Here is a 12,919-nt window from a genome sequence, read left to right as displayed (position 1 = left end):
GTAGGGAGTAATTCAAATTTATAGGACATGTTATCATCTTAAAACAACATGCTGCACCTTATTGTTGAGATATCGACAACAGGACAATTCTATGTGCATTATTCTTTTCACATGGATTTTGATGTATCATGCATAGGAAACGTAATCCAATTTGTAAAATATGACCTAATGGGTCAGGTTGAATTACCTAGACCTATTGATTTTATTAGTATTATTATTAGAACTAGTCATTTGTGAGATATTGTATCGAAAATGAAATTTAAAGTTTAGAACTTCCTTAAAAAATCATATTTGTGTAATTTTTTATTTCTCTGGTTGTAAATTTTCAGAGATAGAAGTCTTTGGCTAAATATTCTTCTGCCACTGCATCTGCATAAGGCTAATTACTCATGGTTTCATCTTGATACGTTTGCGGTTTTCATGATGGATACATCTGATAATTTTCTGAGACTTTCTTAAATTAGATATTGGTTACCACTTGGTTTCTACAAAATTTTGTTTGTTTCATTCTGCTCCATATCATCAGAACCTATCATGCCATGATGCATTTCTCTTCAATCAGCAAAGTATTCATGGCTTGAGATAATCCTACTGAATACATTTGCTGAGATTCTACAAAATGTATAGCAGCTACACTACTTTGCGACATAATTTGCCTTCAACTTGATACTATTGCACCTTAGATCATTCACTATTAATTATTTTCTCATATTTTGTTAAGTTATAGTAATAGACAAAACTGAACATGGTTCCAGTCAGATCCACTTAGAACCGATCTGTCATATCATGATACTTCCCCTCTCTTCATTTCCAATCTATGCATAGTTAAAAAAATTTAGGTCTGTGTTGAATAATACCTGGTGAAATTCCACAAAAATGCAGCAGTAGCAGCAAGTTGTCCCTATTTCTCATTTATTTTAGCAGCACTTTTTGCTGCATTGGTTTGTGCTTTACATAATAATTTGTTAAAGCAGCTATAATGACTAGATTATTTATCATGCATTTGGTTATGATTAGATTATTTATCATGTAATGCATTTGTTAAAGGAGGATGATGATGATGACAATGGTAATGAAACTATTGTTATCTAAACTAATACAAAATGATATTATTTTTGGGATTAAGCTGGTTATATGTCAATGGATTTGGTTCTGCCCTCAACAGATCAAATTGAGGTTATTCCAGGCTCACTCAAGCTTCTGTCAGTACATGAGAAACAAAGCCAGTAATAAATGTATTGAAAAAGATGTGTGTGGTTGATGTGAATGATCTTATCCACTCAACAAAGCCCTGTAACATATCAACTAGTGGTATTTCTACTGTGGCTCTGTTCGCATTGTACTGAAGGCATCATCCAATCTCTTGTTCTTAGTCTCTTATCAGCTAAATTCACTCACAGGTTTTGGTTGCTCAGATTGCTCATGGAAGTTTAACTGCTGAAACCATTTATATTTGCCATTCTGAGCCTAAAATACAGGTTATTGATCTCAGATTTTTATCTTGGATGGATATTATATTCTTAATGATGTTCTGATCCAAAAGAAGGGTCGAACGGTACATCATGGTGTGTAAACACCATGGTCAGAAACACATGATTACATCATAGGTTATTGCTACAGACTCCGGCTTTAACATTGAGCAGCCGAGGGTGAGCCTTTTAGTCCGCCCATGTCTCAAAGACGCCATTGACGAAGTCATAGTGTGCTCCAATCAGTTTCAGGGACTTCTTCTCCACGGCATCTTTCACGAAGGGGTAGGTCTTCAGGTTTTGCAGTGAAACATTTACAGCCTCCTGCAAGAAGGTAATCGGAGATTAAGCTTTAGTTTAGTAAGAAGATTAGACAGAGACATGACATCTCAAACATGCAAATATGACCTTCTCGCACTGGGTGCACTGCTCCTCGAATGGCAAACTGGAGTGAGTGGCCTTCACCTTGTCTCTTGCCGGAAGACAAATCTTCACCCAGTCCTCGATGAAGTCACTGGTCAACACAAGCCTCTAACATGCTAATGCTGTAATGTAGAGAGAGAGAGAGAGAGAGCGAGAGAGAGAGGAATGGGGGTTACGTGCTGGTGGTGCCGTCGTCCTTGACGGACATGAGTCCCTTGATCCCACCGCAGCGGCTGTGGCCGATCACCATTATGTTCTCCACCTGCACAACACATCGCCATCATGTACGTGGGACAAACGCTTTCTCTTCTTCATGTGAAGAAGCAAGATCTGACCTTGAGATGGAGCACAGCGTACTCGATGGCGGCCCCAACTCCGGCGTACTTAACCTACACGGAGAAAGCGATGGACATCATATAGCGGCAGAGAGGAGATGACCGCCGAAGTGTGTGTAGGTAGGTATATAACCTGGTCATAGGGAGGGACCATGTTGGCGATGTTGCGGATAGTGAAGGCTTCACCGGGCTGGAAGTTGAGCACCACGGAGGGGCACACGCGGGAGTCGGCGCATGCGAACACCATGAACTGCATCACCATTGTTACTACCAATGTAAGCTCGCACTTGGCAGCAAAAGAGAACCGAGTTTCTATTTGTGAAGCAAACCTTGGGGCTTTGACCCTCTTTGAGATCAGCAAACAAATCAGTCTTCTTCCTGCAATGGACATTCGTAGAAGAAGAAGAAGAAGAAGGCCGTAAGGAGACTGAACACAGACGCCCACGTATTAACGTGTGGTTCAGAAGAAGAGGACTCACTCGTACACCTCCTTCTTAAAGTCCGCAAACCCGGATTTGACTCGCTCCACTGGCTCCATTTCCTGCGAATTTGAAGGACATTAATTGGGTTGGAATTCGATCGGCCATCTTTTGCATGAGCACGGATCGAAGAACGCGCTCGTGTGGGACCCAAACATTTAGCCAACCAAAAAACAGATATAATTTATCCAAAGAAATAAAAAATATAATCTTGCTGTTGGCTCTGATGGAGTTTTTATTGGATATTCAACGAATTACTTGACAATCAAATTTAAGATCATGTCTTGTTGGATATCTGTCCATTGATCGCACAAAAGGACGACCCTTTTTGTCGTATATATTGCGTACCCAAGTTGTGTCGCAGAACCGTTGGCTTCCTTAGATCTTCTACCAGAAACAGTAATCTTTCGGTGAATCCAGTAGGGATAACTCATTATATTATCCCACATTGTTTGCATGGTAGTACGTGGAGAGCTTCTTCCTTATTCCTACGTTCTCTCGTAATTCCATGCATGTCGACTAGGTGGAGTTGTGTGTTTGGCGGGTGTGGACCAAGGAGTTGGTGTACCGGAGACTTCCATCACCAAAGGCACACCCATGAAAGCACCGAGCAGATGAAGTAGAGAAACAGAGAGAAGAGTAAGCTTCTCACCACGGCCGGCGCGGCGGTGGTTGGGGTCGCAAAGACGGGAGAGTTCCTGATGAGGCGAGGGAACGAGGGAGAGGGAGCCGAAGAGGCGTTCTTCTTGTTGCTGCCGCTGCTGTTGTTGAGGTTGGAGAGGACTCTGGCGGCAGCGGCGGCCTTGGGCTTGTTGGCTCCGACGAGCGGGGCGACGCAGTGCACCGCGGCGGTCGACATTGTGCAGGGAGACGATGGATCCCAGGGGATTTATGCCGAGGGACCCGAGCAGATGAGGACAAGGACAGGTGAGAGAGAGAGAGAGGGGATGTGCGTCTGTGTCTTCTGCTCATTCTTCACCGCTCCTCCACTTGCTTGGGATGAGGTTTGGGGATAGGTTTACGGTTTACACCAACCAAAGGTGTGGCCACAGCCACTGCCACAGCCACAGCCACATCCACAGCCATAGCCATAGCCAGAACTCTGGAAAGGAACGGTGGACAGCATTTGTGATGAGAAGAGAGCCTTGTGATGAGAATCTAACTTTGAGTGCCCTAACCTGCTTACAGATAGATCACTGGATTTTTTGTGGATAGCCAAACATAAATAAGAAAATCCTATCTTATTTTAGTCGATAAATCTTCATATCTCGTGTATATATATATATGTGGCATTTGTGTGTGTATGCATAGAGAAGAGATGATACATTTGAAGACCGCAAGTCTGAAGAGAAATAGACGAAGCCACATTATCTGAATTCTTTTAATGAGCAAAAAGCATGTGACATCACGGAATTAAACATGATAGATTGATTCCGAAGACCGGAAGGAAGACTAGTTTATCTCAAGAAACATCCTATGGCGTGTTGCAGAATATGATGCCAAGCAAAGGGTTTCAAATGCTTTCCTTGAAGTTCATCAGTCTTTTTGTGGGTTCCAAAGCCATGTATTAGCCTCAGTATAATCTTCTTAAGCTGTCTTAAAAGCTATGATCAGCAGAAACAAGTCCACAATGTTATAGCAGTTGTTTGAACTCTACCTAAATCTAAAATCATTGGCTACATTACTGTGCTTAAGGTATTAAGAAGTGATTCAACAAATATTAAGCTCTAACATCTCCCACATGCAAACTGGATTAGACATGACATATGAACTGAACCCAAGTAGATCATGTAAGCTCAAATTACAACATATAAGTATTAAGTGAAGGACAACCTGCTCTTATATATACTTGACTAAGCTATTAGAAAGGAGTCCAATATATATGAGGTCCTGAACACTTACACATGGATCTCACAAAGAACAAGAAAACCGAAGAAGAAAAATTCCAGTGCTGATGTGCAACAGTTCCTTGAACTTTAGCATGTAAATGTGATGATTGAATCCATCTTGTTCATCAAACAAGTGACAAGAGAAGAATATACCTCTGTGAACATATCTATGCAGATCCTTAAAACCATCAGGTAATTCCGGATCAGTGTACACTGCTGCGTCTAGCTAGCAGCATTTGATGTGCCATCGATCCTCAAGACAATAATGAGATATGCACCAAATGAATGCAGAGATTAAGGAGCCAAGATGAAAACCTGCAACAGTGGTGCTACATGTCAACTGCTGCTGCGTGATCTTCACCCGTCAATGCTTTGTTTCTCGTAGGATCACAGAAGTCGAGTCCATCGATCTGCTCAAATGCAAGCAAGTAACCACTGCCCAGGAGATGTGCCTGACAAGAAGAGAAATAATTATGCAGAGCCATAGGTAGGGTTTTCTGGTGAGAGAGAGAGCGAGAGAGAGAGAGAGAGAGAGAGAGAGAGAGAGAGAGAGAGAGAAGTGGGAGTCGAGAGATGCAATCCTTGGCTAAATGGGAAGGGTTAGAGCCAAATGATGGAAATAGTGTGCTCATCGTAACGACATCTTTGCGTTGTATAGTTGGCTGTATCCTTCCGAGTCGTGCTGTCCCATTCATCATTGAGCCAAAGGCATCCGACGGGAACATGCGGTGGTGTTTATATGCAAGCTTATAAGACGTTAAAATCAAATTATTAGTAGAATATATTCGATTAAATTCTGTCATTCGTGTTGTCACCAACTCTTATATCTGCAAGTAATGGCTCAATCAGCTAAATTTAGATGAGTATGTGGGTGACATCCTCAATCAGCTGTTTGAGATTAGATCAGTAAATATGATATATTTACTATTATTTTCTGCATATAATAAAGTAATTTTTTGAGATTTGTGGAAAAGCATGCACAAGAAATTATGGGATTAGATCAAAATTAAGCAAACCATGCAAATGTGTTGTTTTGTCGTTTAGTTTATTTTTTTGAAGCAGAGCACTGAAATAGCAGAAAATATGGTTCGAATGGCGTTGATGGAGCTATTTTTGGCGTGAATTCCCCGAGCAGCGAACGGACGAGCTGATCTCCAGAGGAGCGCCCTCCCCGGATTCTTCTCCGCGGCCGTCGATGGTTCCCCTCCCCCTGCAATTGGCCCCACAAATTTGGCACGCCTTCTCTCCTTCCCAGGTTTTGGATCCCGTCGCTGCCATTTCTCCGGCTTTCTTGAATCGTGGAGCCAAATCTTTGCCGCCCCCCTCGATTCCGTCTCTTCTCTTCTCCTTTGATGTAGAGTCATCAGCCTTCGGCGTTCTTTCAGCTTCCGGAACGGAGGCAGTGTTGGGAGATCGATCGTGTCGTCGCGTTCATGGTTGCACCCATCGCTGCCGAGCCTGCCAAGGTTTCGATCTTACTCGTGTTCATCGTGGTTTTTGGTCTCTGATGTCATAATCTGGTCTTCTCGTGTGCATGCAGAAGGAGGGATTGCATGAACGATTGGTTTTGCGCGGTTGAGTTTGGAGAGGACGAGAGGAGCAACAGGAGAGAACAGAGGAAGAGGAGGAAATGTCAGATTCGGCTCCACCTCCTGAGAGTCTGAGCTCTAACTCGACGGCTAGCACGTCTCCACCTCCCTCGGAGGCGACTTCTCCGCCGCCATCGACCTCTCCACCATCTCCACCAGCTTCGGCGCCGCCTCCCCAGAGTCCACCTCCGTCCGAAAACCCATCCCCGTCGCCACCATATTCGCCTCCGCTACAACCTTCTGATTCAACTGCATCTCCTCCGCCTGAGTCATCACCACTCACCCCTCCACCGAATACGCCGCCAACGTTGGCACCACCGAATACCCCACCACCAAATGCCTCCCCTCCTCCTCCAATTCCACCTCCACCTCCTCCTCCTCCTTCTCCTCCTCCTCCCAAAGCTGCCTCCCCCGTTCCTTCACCACCATCACGTGTTCTTACCTCTCCGCCTCCGCCTCCTCCTGCATCTCCTCCTCCAGCATCGTCACCTCCTGTTAGCTCACCATCGGATTCAAGATCTCCCCCTCCGCCGCCACCTACACCCGTCGTCGTGCCGCCACCTACACCCGTCGTCGTGCCACCATCACCTAGTCCTCCAAAGGTTGCTCCATCTCCTGGAAACCAAGAATCACGACCACCACCACCTCCTCCTGTGTCTGCAACTGCACCAAGTTCTCCAACTCCGCCGTCCGTACCTGCACCCGCACCATCATCAACCATTACCACTCCAACTCCGCCATCCGTGCCGACACCCGTAACACCTATCCATAAGAACACTACTCCTTCACATTCCCCATCACCTACTGTTCCGCGGCACATTTCCCCTTCCAAAAATTCAAGCTCCTCTCCTTCCGCTGCTTCATCGAATTCACAAGGCAATCATGAAACGGTAACATTGGTCGGAATAACTGTTGCTGGAGTATTAGTCGCCTTAGTTGCCATTTTCTTCGTGGTCCTAAGGAAGAAGAATAAAAGAACGCATGGCTTAACAGGACAGTCCAGGCGTCCACCTCCTGAAATTGCACTACCAAGTGAGTAACCGCAGATTTCCTTCCCGTTGGATCTCGTTCTCATTCTTTCCATCGGTTCATCGTAGATGGCCGCTACCATGGACCGGCAGGTGCAGCAGCCGGAAGAGCTCCACATCCAGATGCCAATCACGCAGCGTCTCCTTCCGGGGAAAGCTCGTACGGGAGTTATGGTCGCCAGGTTCGTGCTGCTGAGGGGATCGATCCTTCAGGGTCCAAGTCATGGTTTACATACGAAGAGCTGATGGACATAACGAATGGGTTTTCTCGGGAGAATCATATTGGCGAGGGAGGGTTCGGATCTGTGTACAAGGGTGTGCTGCAAGACGGTAGAGAAGTGGCGGTGAAGCAGCTTAAGATTGGGAGTGGACAAGGCGACAGGGAATTCAAGGCGGAAGTGGAGATCATCAGCCGCGTCCACCACCGCCATCTGGTTTCTCTGGTGGGTTACTGCATAGCAGAACAACATCGGCTGCTGGTCTACGAGTTCGTCTCCAATAAAACTCTAGACCACCATTTGCATGGTACATAAATTCTTGGATATATTCCTTTCCTGTCGTGGTTGTTTAGCCCAGAGATCGACTTGACTTCAACTCCCAATCTCTAACTATTAGGAGAGGGACTTCCCGTTCTCGACTGGGGCAAACGAATGAGAATTGCTGTAGGCTCTGCTCGTGGACTGGCGTACCTGCATGAAGATTGTGAGTTACTCCTCGTTTCCTTGTATCTTTATCTATAATCACCACGACAGATCCGCTTCATTCTTGATTCTTCTTGCCGTAGGTCATCCTCGGATCATTCACAGGGACATCAAGTCGGCTAATATCCTTTTGGATGAATCCTTCGAAGCGCAGGTAAAAATGCTTCGTTAACTCCAAATGTTCAGGTTCATTTGTTCTTTGGTAGACTATGCATTAATGCCATCTTTCTTTACTCTATCGCATTTACAGGTAGCAGATTTTGGGCTGGCAAAACTAGCAAACGATGCACATACTCATGTGTCGACCAGAGTTATGGGAACATTCGGGTGCGTGCTCTGTTCTTGCTTCCTGGGACATTCATAATCTTTCCTTGCTGATGTAGTTCATGCTCTTATTTTCAGGTACTTGGCACCGGAGTATGCATCGAGCGGAAAATTAACAGATAGATCAGATGTGTATTCATTTGGAGTCGTGCTTCTGGAACTCATAACCGGGCGAAAACCTGTTGATGCATCTCGGCCTTTGGGCGACGAGAGCTTGGTGGAATGGGTATGCTGAGTTTGTTGGCCTTACAGCGGCTTTATCATCAAGCGCATGAGCATTTACTATGTGTTCTTTTACAGGCTCGACCACTCTTGATTCATGCTCTTGAAACAGGCGACTACGAAGAATTAGTGGACCCAAAGCTTGAGAACAACTTTCTAAAAGCTGATATGTTACGTGTGATCGAAGCAGCTGCTGCTTGCGTCCGTCACTCTGCTCCCAAGCGACCACGAATGGTGCAGGTAACCGACCTCGGTGTTCGTTTCTACATCCTGCAGTAATCTGCACTCCTACATCGCTCACGACTCTAATGCAAGTGGTCGTCTTCCTTCTCGCGTTAGGTGCTGAGAGCATTGGATAGCGAGGGAAGCCTGTCTGATCTCTCCAATGGCGTCAAGTTCGGCCAGAGCACCGTCTACAACTCTGGCCAGTACTCCGCTGACATCCAAAAGCTGCGCAGAATGGCGTTCGATAGTGGGGGCTTCAGCATCGACTACGACCATTCCGGTGAGCATGAGCACGAACACGGAAGCAACTCGACATACAGCAGTGCCGAGCACTAGACGAGGAGGAGGAGGAGGCAACCCGTGAAGTTGGATCGTCTTCTGGACGCTGGAGGAACGCTGTCGTCGTACTGGTTTCGAGTGCAGAGAGGATGGCATTTCCTGTACGCATACATAGGGTGATGATAAATACCTACTTGGACTCGAAACTGTTGAGAAGGAAAGCGAAGAATGACTCCTCGATGTTCCTCGCAGAGAAAGAGGCGTTTTGAAGGAGTATTTAGAGTACAGAGCAGAGTGTTTCTGTACACTTCCACATACAGATTAATAACCTATTATCTTTCCAAGCTTTGCAACACCCTCTTCCCAATTGTACTACTTATTGATGTCACAATATACAGTTATGCCCGACGTCGTCAGATCCTTGGAAAGACTTCCCCCGCTATCAACCATCTGACCACGTGAGTGTTACTACAAATCGTCCGCCTCGTCGGTTGTTTGAAGGCGCAGATCGCATCGAGCTGTCGTTGGTCGCCTCACGTGGCCAAACGGCGGTCTGCCTTTAGGACCGAGTAGGGGAAATCGCCGGCTATTGAAGCGTCTGGTCCACCATGTCATGCGCGGTCACCATCGAGCAGGCCTCGCGGCCTGTGACGTGGGAATCGCAAAATCCAGGCAGTCCCAGTCAGCCCTTAGCCTCCGTACCTGAGTGGAGAGTACAATGACGACGATGGCGGGACCCAGTCACGCAGGTGGAGCGTTGCTCCTAACGGAGTGGAACCCCATTATAACTTCCACTAACAAATATGGCAGTGATAAACCATGAGCGTAGTCTCTCGATCGACCGCCGATAGGACCCACATTAGCATTCTGTGGGGCCGCCTCACCTAATCAGCCTTTGAAGCGTGCCGAATTGGAAATGAAGCACATGGATGCGTGGCCCCACCAGTTGCATTCTCGGCCAATTAATGTGTCCTAAATGCCAAAATATATTATGGACTCGGACGTTTTCATAATGTCGACAGTTGAGTTGAAAATGGATTGACACCGGTCGAGTCGAAGCCGAGACGAGACCCGTTCCTAATTCTATTCTCACCCGATTTAGCCCCGATCATGGCACCATTACGGTCAGACCGCAACGTCGTCATCAAATGACGTACCTCCACGCGGTGTGAATGTATCAATCCTCCCCTTTTTATATTTTGCGGGAGGGTTCGCCCTATTGCGATCTCACAAGAACACAAGAAACGGAGGGGAGGGAGATGGGGGTGTTGAGGAGCACGGCCAGCTTGGAGGCGGAGATCGAGGAGATGCGGGAGACGCTCCTGCGAAGCGGGGGGAGCGGGAGGGCCGATGTGCTGAAGGCGGAGCCGGGAGGCGTACGACGGAGGGTGGTCGGTGACGGCGGGGGTGGCGACGCGCGGACGGTGTGCGTCACCGGGGGGATCTCCTTCATCGGCTTCGCCGTCGTCAACCGCCTCCTCGATCGTGGTTACACCGTGCGCCTCGCCCTCCAATCCCAAGGTTCGCCTTCTTCCCCAATCTCTCCCTCTCCCTTTTTTCTCATCAGCCGGATCAATCGGTACGTTCTCGGTGGGTACCCACCGCTTGCTTTGGTCGACCTCGTCGATCTCTATGCTGATGCTCTCTATGGCGTCGAGATGCCGCGGGTGCTTCGGGTTGCACACGCGTGATTGACACCTGACATGAAAATTAGGTGGGCCCGTCAATAGCTCGATGTGGCTCTGTAGGTGTTCGACTCTATGAATGGATCCAAACTTTCGTTCCTCTAGTAGAACTCGAGGAACGAGTTTCTATTAGCCCTCAGATCTGATGGACCATTAATTTAGCTTTCTTTGACCATCGACACAATGATTTCTTAGGAATTACGCATATTTTGAACCCGGGAGGTCTGTAGTATCTATCCAACCTGACCTAACATTCGTATCTTATTGTTCTTTGTCCATACTGTAGCAAAGGGGACAATAGTTTGTTGCATCACAGCGACGTAAAAGTCTCTGGTTGGTGTTCCCAACAATCATGAATTCGGGTTGATGGACTCGACCAGGTCGTATGTAGCGGAACGCATGATAGAAATGCGCATGCAGATAGATATCCTAACGCTTTTTGCTTTCTTTAATGTTCCGATCATTGCCGGCTTGATTTGCTTGCTGGTCGTGACTGGTGGGTTTTGCTTGCAGAGGATTTGGACAAGCTAAGGGAGACGGAGATGTTTGGCGAGATGGGCAGGGACGGAGTGTGGGCGGTGATGGCCGACGTGATGGACTTGGAGAGCTTGCGCCAAGCGTTCGACGGTTGCGCCGGGGTGTTCCATACCTCAAGCGTGGTCGATCCGGGGGGTCTATCTGGTTACACGGTGAGCCGTCCCTTTTCCTTGTTCCAATGCCTGCAGCGTAGCTTCCTTTACATCGTCACGTCAATCGTCGAGAGTAGGTGCAAACGTTCAATTTATCACTAGCAAATCGACCCTTTTTTAGGACTTTTGATTGGGTCTCCAAGTCTCTGATCTCATCACTAGCAAATCGGCAGAGTGAATACAATATAGTCCCTTGCTTCGTTGCTCTTTCAACTAGTAATTTTTCTCTCTGCCATTCCTGCACTGTCTTCTGACTGCAAATGAATGCTTTGTTTGCTCTCTATAACGTGGACTAGACTCGAATAATTCTTGTCCGGAATGCTAAGCATGTTGCAGGTCAGAAAGTAATGAGATAATGATCGAGAGAGGTAGGATAGATAATTATTCTTTTCTGGCATGTAATGCCAATCTTACTTGGGTTCCTATGACGCCACAGAAGCACATGGCGGACAAGGAGGTGAGAGCAGCGGAGCTGGTGGTTGAAGCCTGCGTGAGAACCCAATCGGTCCGGAGATGTGTCTTCACCTCCTCCCTTCTAGCTTGTGTTTGGCGAGAGAACACCTGTACTCGTAGTAGCCGTCGCGCCACCAGTGTCGACGAGAACTGCTGGAGCGATCAAAGCGTATGTCGTGACAGAAAGGCGAGTACCCAATAATTAATCGTTGCCAATTCAGCAGTGGTGGGGCTATACAACGAAATGCCACCCACCTCATTTAATTAAAGATGAACATTGATCGCGGCTCTTTTAGACTAATTCATTAACGTCCTTCTCACTGATAAATTCAATTTATGTGGAGTGGTAACACATTTGTCGGTAAGATGTGAGCTTACTCACCTCCTAAGGGCTACGTTTCTGTCTAAGGACTCCTTTCTTTGGAACAATTTGACAGCTATGGTTGGCACTTGGCAAGACGATGGCAGAGAAAGCGGCATGGCGGGCGGCACGAGGAAGGGACTTGAAACTGGTGACTGTTTGCCCGGCCCTTGTCACCGGACATGGTTTCCGCCGTCGCAACTCTACCAGTTCCATTGCCTACCTCAAAGGTTAGCAACCACTATTAGATCCCTCGATCGTGTGTAGCTTCGCTAAATAGGCCACGGTAATTTTTGGCAGGAGCTCGGCAGCTGTTCACGGAGGGGTTGCTCGCCACCATCGACGTGGAGAAGGTCGCAGAGGCTCACGTAGCAGTCTACGAGGCAATGGACAGCACTGCTTGTGGTCGGTACATCTGCTACGATCACATCATTCGAAGCGGGCAAGAAGCGGCCGAATTAGAGCAGCAGCTTGGCCTCCCCGGTAGGATATCCGGGGACGCCCACGCCGACCACCCTACCTGGGTGGAGCTCTCCAACCGGAAGCTCTCCAGGCTGTTGGCTTCGAGGAGGAGGTGTGGATACGATAGATACTCCATCTTGCAGGGGTAACCCTGCCGGAATACAACGTATGAGACTGCTAATGGAGTGTTATGAGATGACCGCCGTTGGTTTTGCGAGCCAGAGGGAGGGAAGCTTTTGTACATAAATTAGGACGATAAAAATACTGCAAATTTAGCTTGAGCTTGATCTTCTTCTTCCTCCTCTT

General features: G+C 47.2%; 4 protein-coding genes across 4 annotated transcripts; 2 read left to right on the top strand and 2 right to left on the bottom strand.

Moving 5' to 3' along the window:
• Window positions 1-1,423: 1,423 nt before the first annotated feature.
• Window positions 1,424-3,655, bottom strand: LOC103989227 (carbonic anhydrase 2-like). Its single transcript, XM_009408027.3, has 8 exons — window positions 3,359-3,655; window positions 2,707-2,768; window positions 2,557-2,605; window positions 2,361-2,477; window positions 2,228-2,281; window positions 2,069-2,154; window positions 1,878-1,983; window positions 1,424-1,793 (listed from the first exon to the last, which is right to left on the bottom strand). Exons 1-8 carry the CDS (start codon window positions 3,563-3,565, stop codon window positions 1,659-1,661), a joined length of 816 nt encoding a protein of 271 aa, XP_009406302.2. The 5' UTR covers window positions 3,566-3,655; the 3' UTR covers window positions 1,424-1,658.
• A 2,425-nt stretch (window positions 3,656-6,080) lies between these two features.
• Window positions 6,081-7,437, bottom strand: LOC135641437 (glycine-rich cell wall structural protein 1.0-like). Its single transcript, XM_065156797.1, has 2 exons — window positions 7,293-7,437; window positions 6,081-7,039 (listed from the first exon to the last, which is right to left on the bottom strand). Exons 1-2 carry the CDS (start codon window positions 7,435-7,437, stop codon window positions 6,081-6,083), a joined length of 1,104 nt encoding a protein of 367 aa, XP_065012869.1.
• Window positions 7,288-9,066, top strand: LOC135640286 (proline-rich receptor-like protein kinase PERK12). Its single transcript, XM_065154583.1, has 7 exons — window positions 7,288-7,737; window positions 7,828-7,914; window positions 7,997-8,067; window positions 8,164-8,240; window positions 8,316-8,463; window positions 8,538-8,699; window positions 8,799-9,066. Exons 1-7 carry the CDS (start codon window positions 7,458-7,460, stop codon window positions 9,018-9,020), a joined length of 1,047 nt encoding a protein of 348 aa, XP_065010655.1. The 5' UTR covers window positions 7,288-7,457; the 3' UTR covers window positions 9,021-9,066.
• Window positions 9,067-10,190: 1,124 nt separating this feature from the next.
• LOC103989226 (cinnamoyl-CoA reductase-like SNL6) lies at window positions 10,191-12,907 on the top strand. Its single transcript, XM_009408026.3, has 5 exons — window positions 10,191-10,484; window positions 11,162-11,337; window positions 11,774-11,977; window positions 12,228-12,381; window positions 12,452-12,907. Exons 1-5 carry the CDS (start codon window positions 10,223-10,225, stop codon window positions 12,760-12,762), a joined length of 1,107 nt encoding a protein of 368 aa, XP_009406301.2. The 5' UTR covers window positions 10,191-10,222; the 3' UTR covers window positions 12,763-12,907.
• Window positions 12,908-12,919: the final 12 nt, after the last annotated feature.

Source organism: Musa acuminata, chromosome BXJ3-6 (assembly GCF_036884655.1).
Source record: "Musa acuminata AAA Group cultivar baxijiao chromosome BXJ3-6, Cavendish_Baxijiao_AAA, whole genome shotgun sequence".
Classification (NCBI taxonomy): domain Eukaryota; kingdom Viridiplantae; phylum Streptophyta; class Magnoliopsida; order Zingiberales; family Musaceae; genus Musa; species Musa acuminata.
This window is presented reverse-complemented; position numbering and strand designations above follow the sequence as displayed.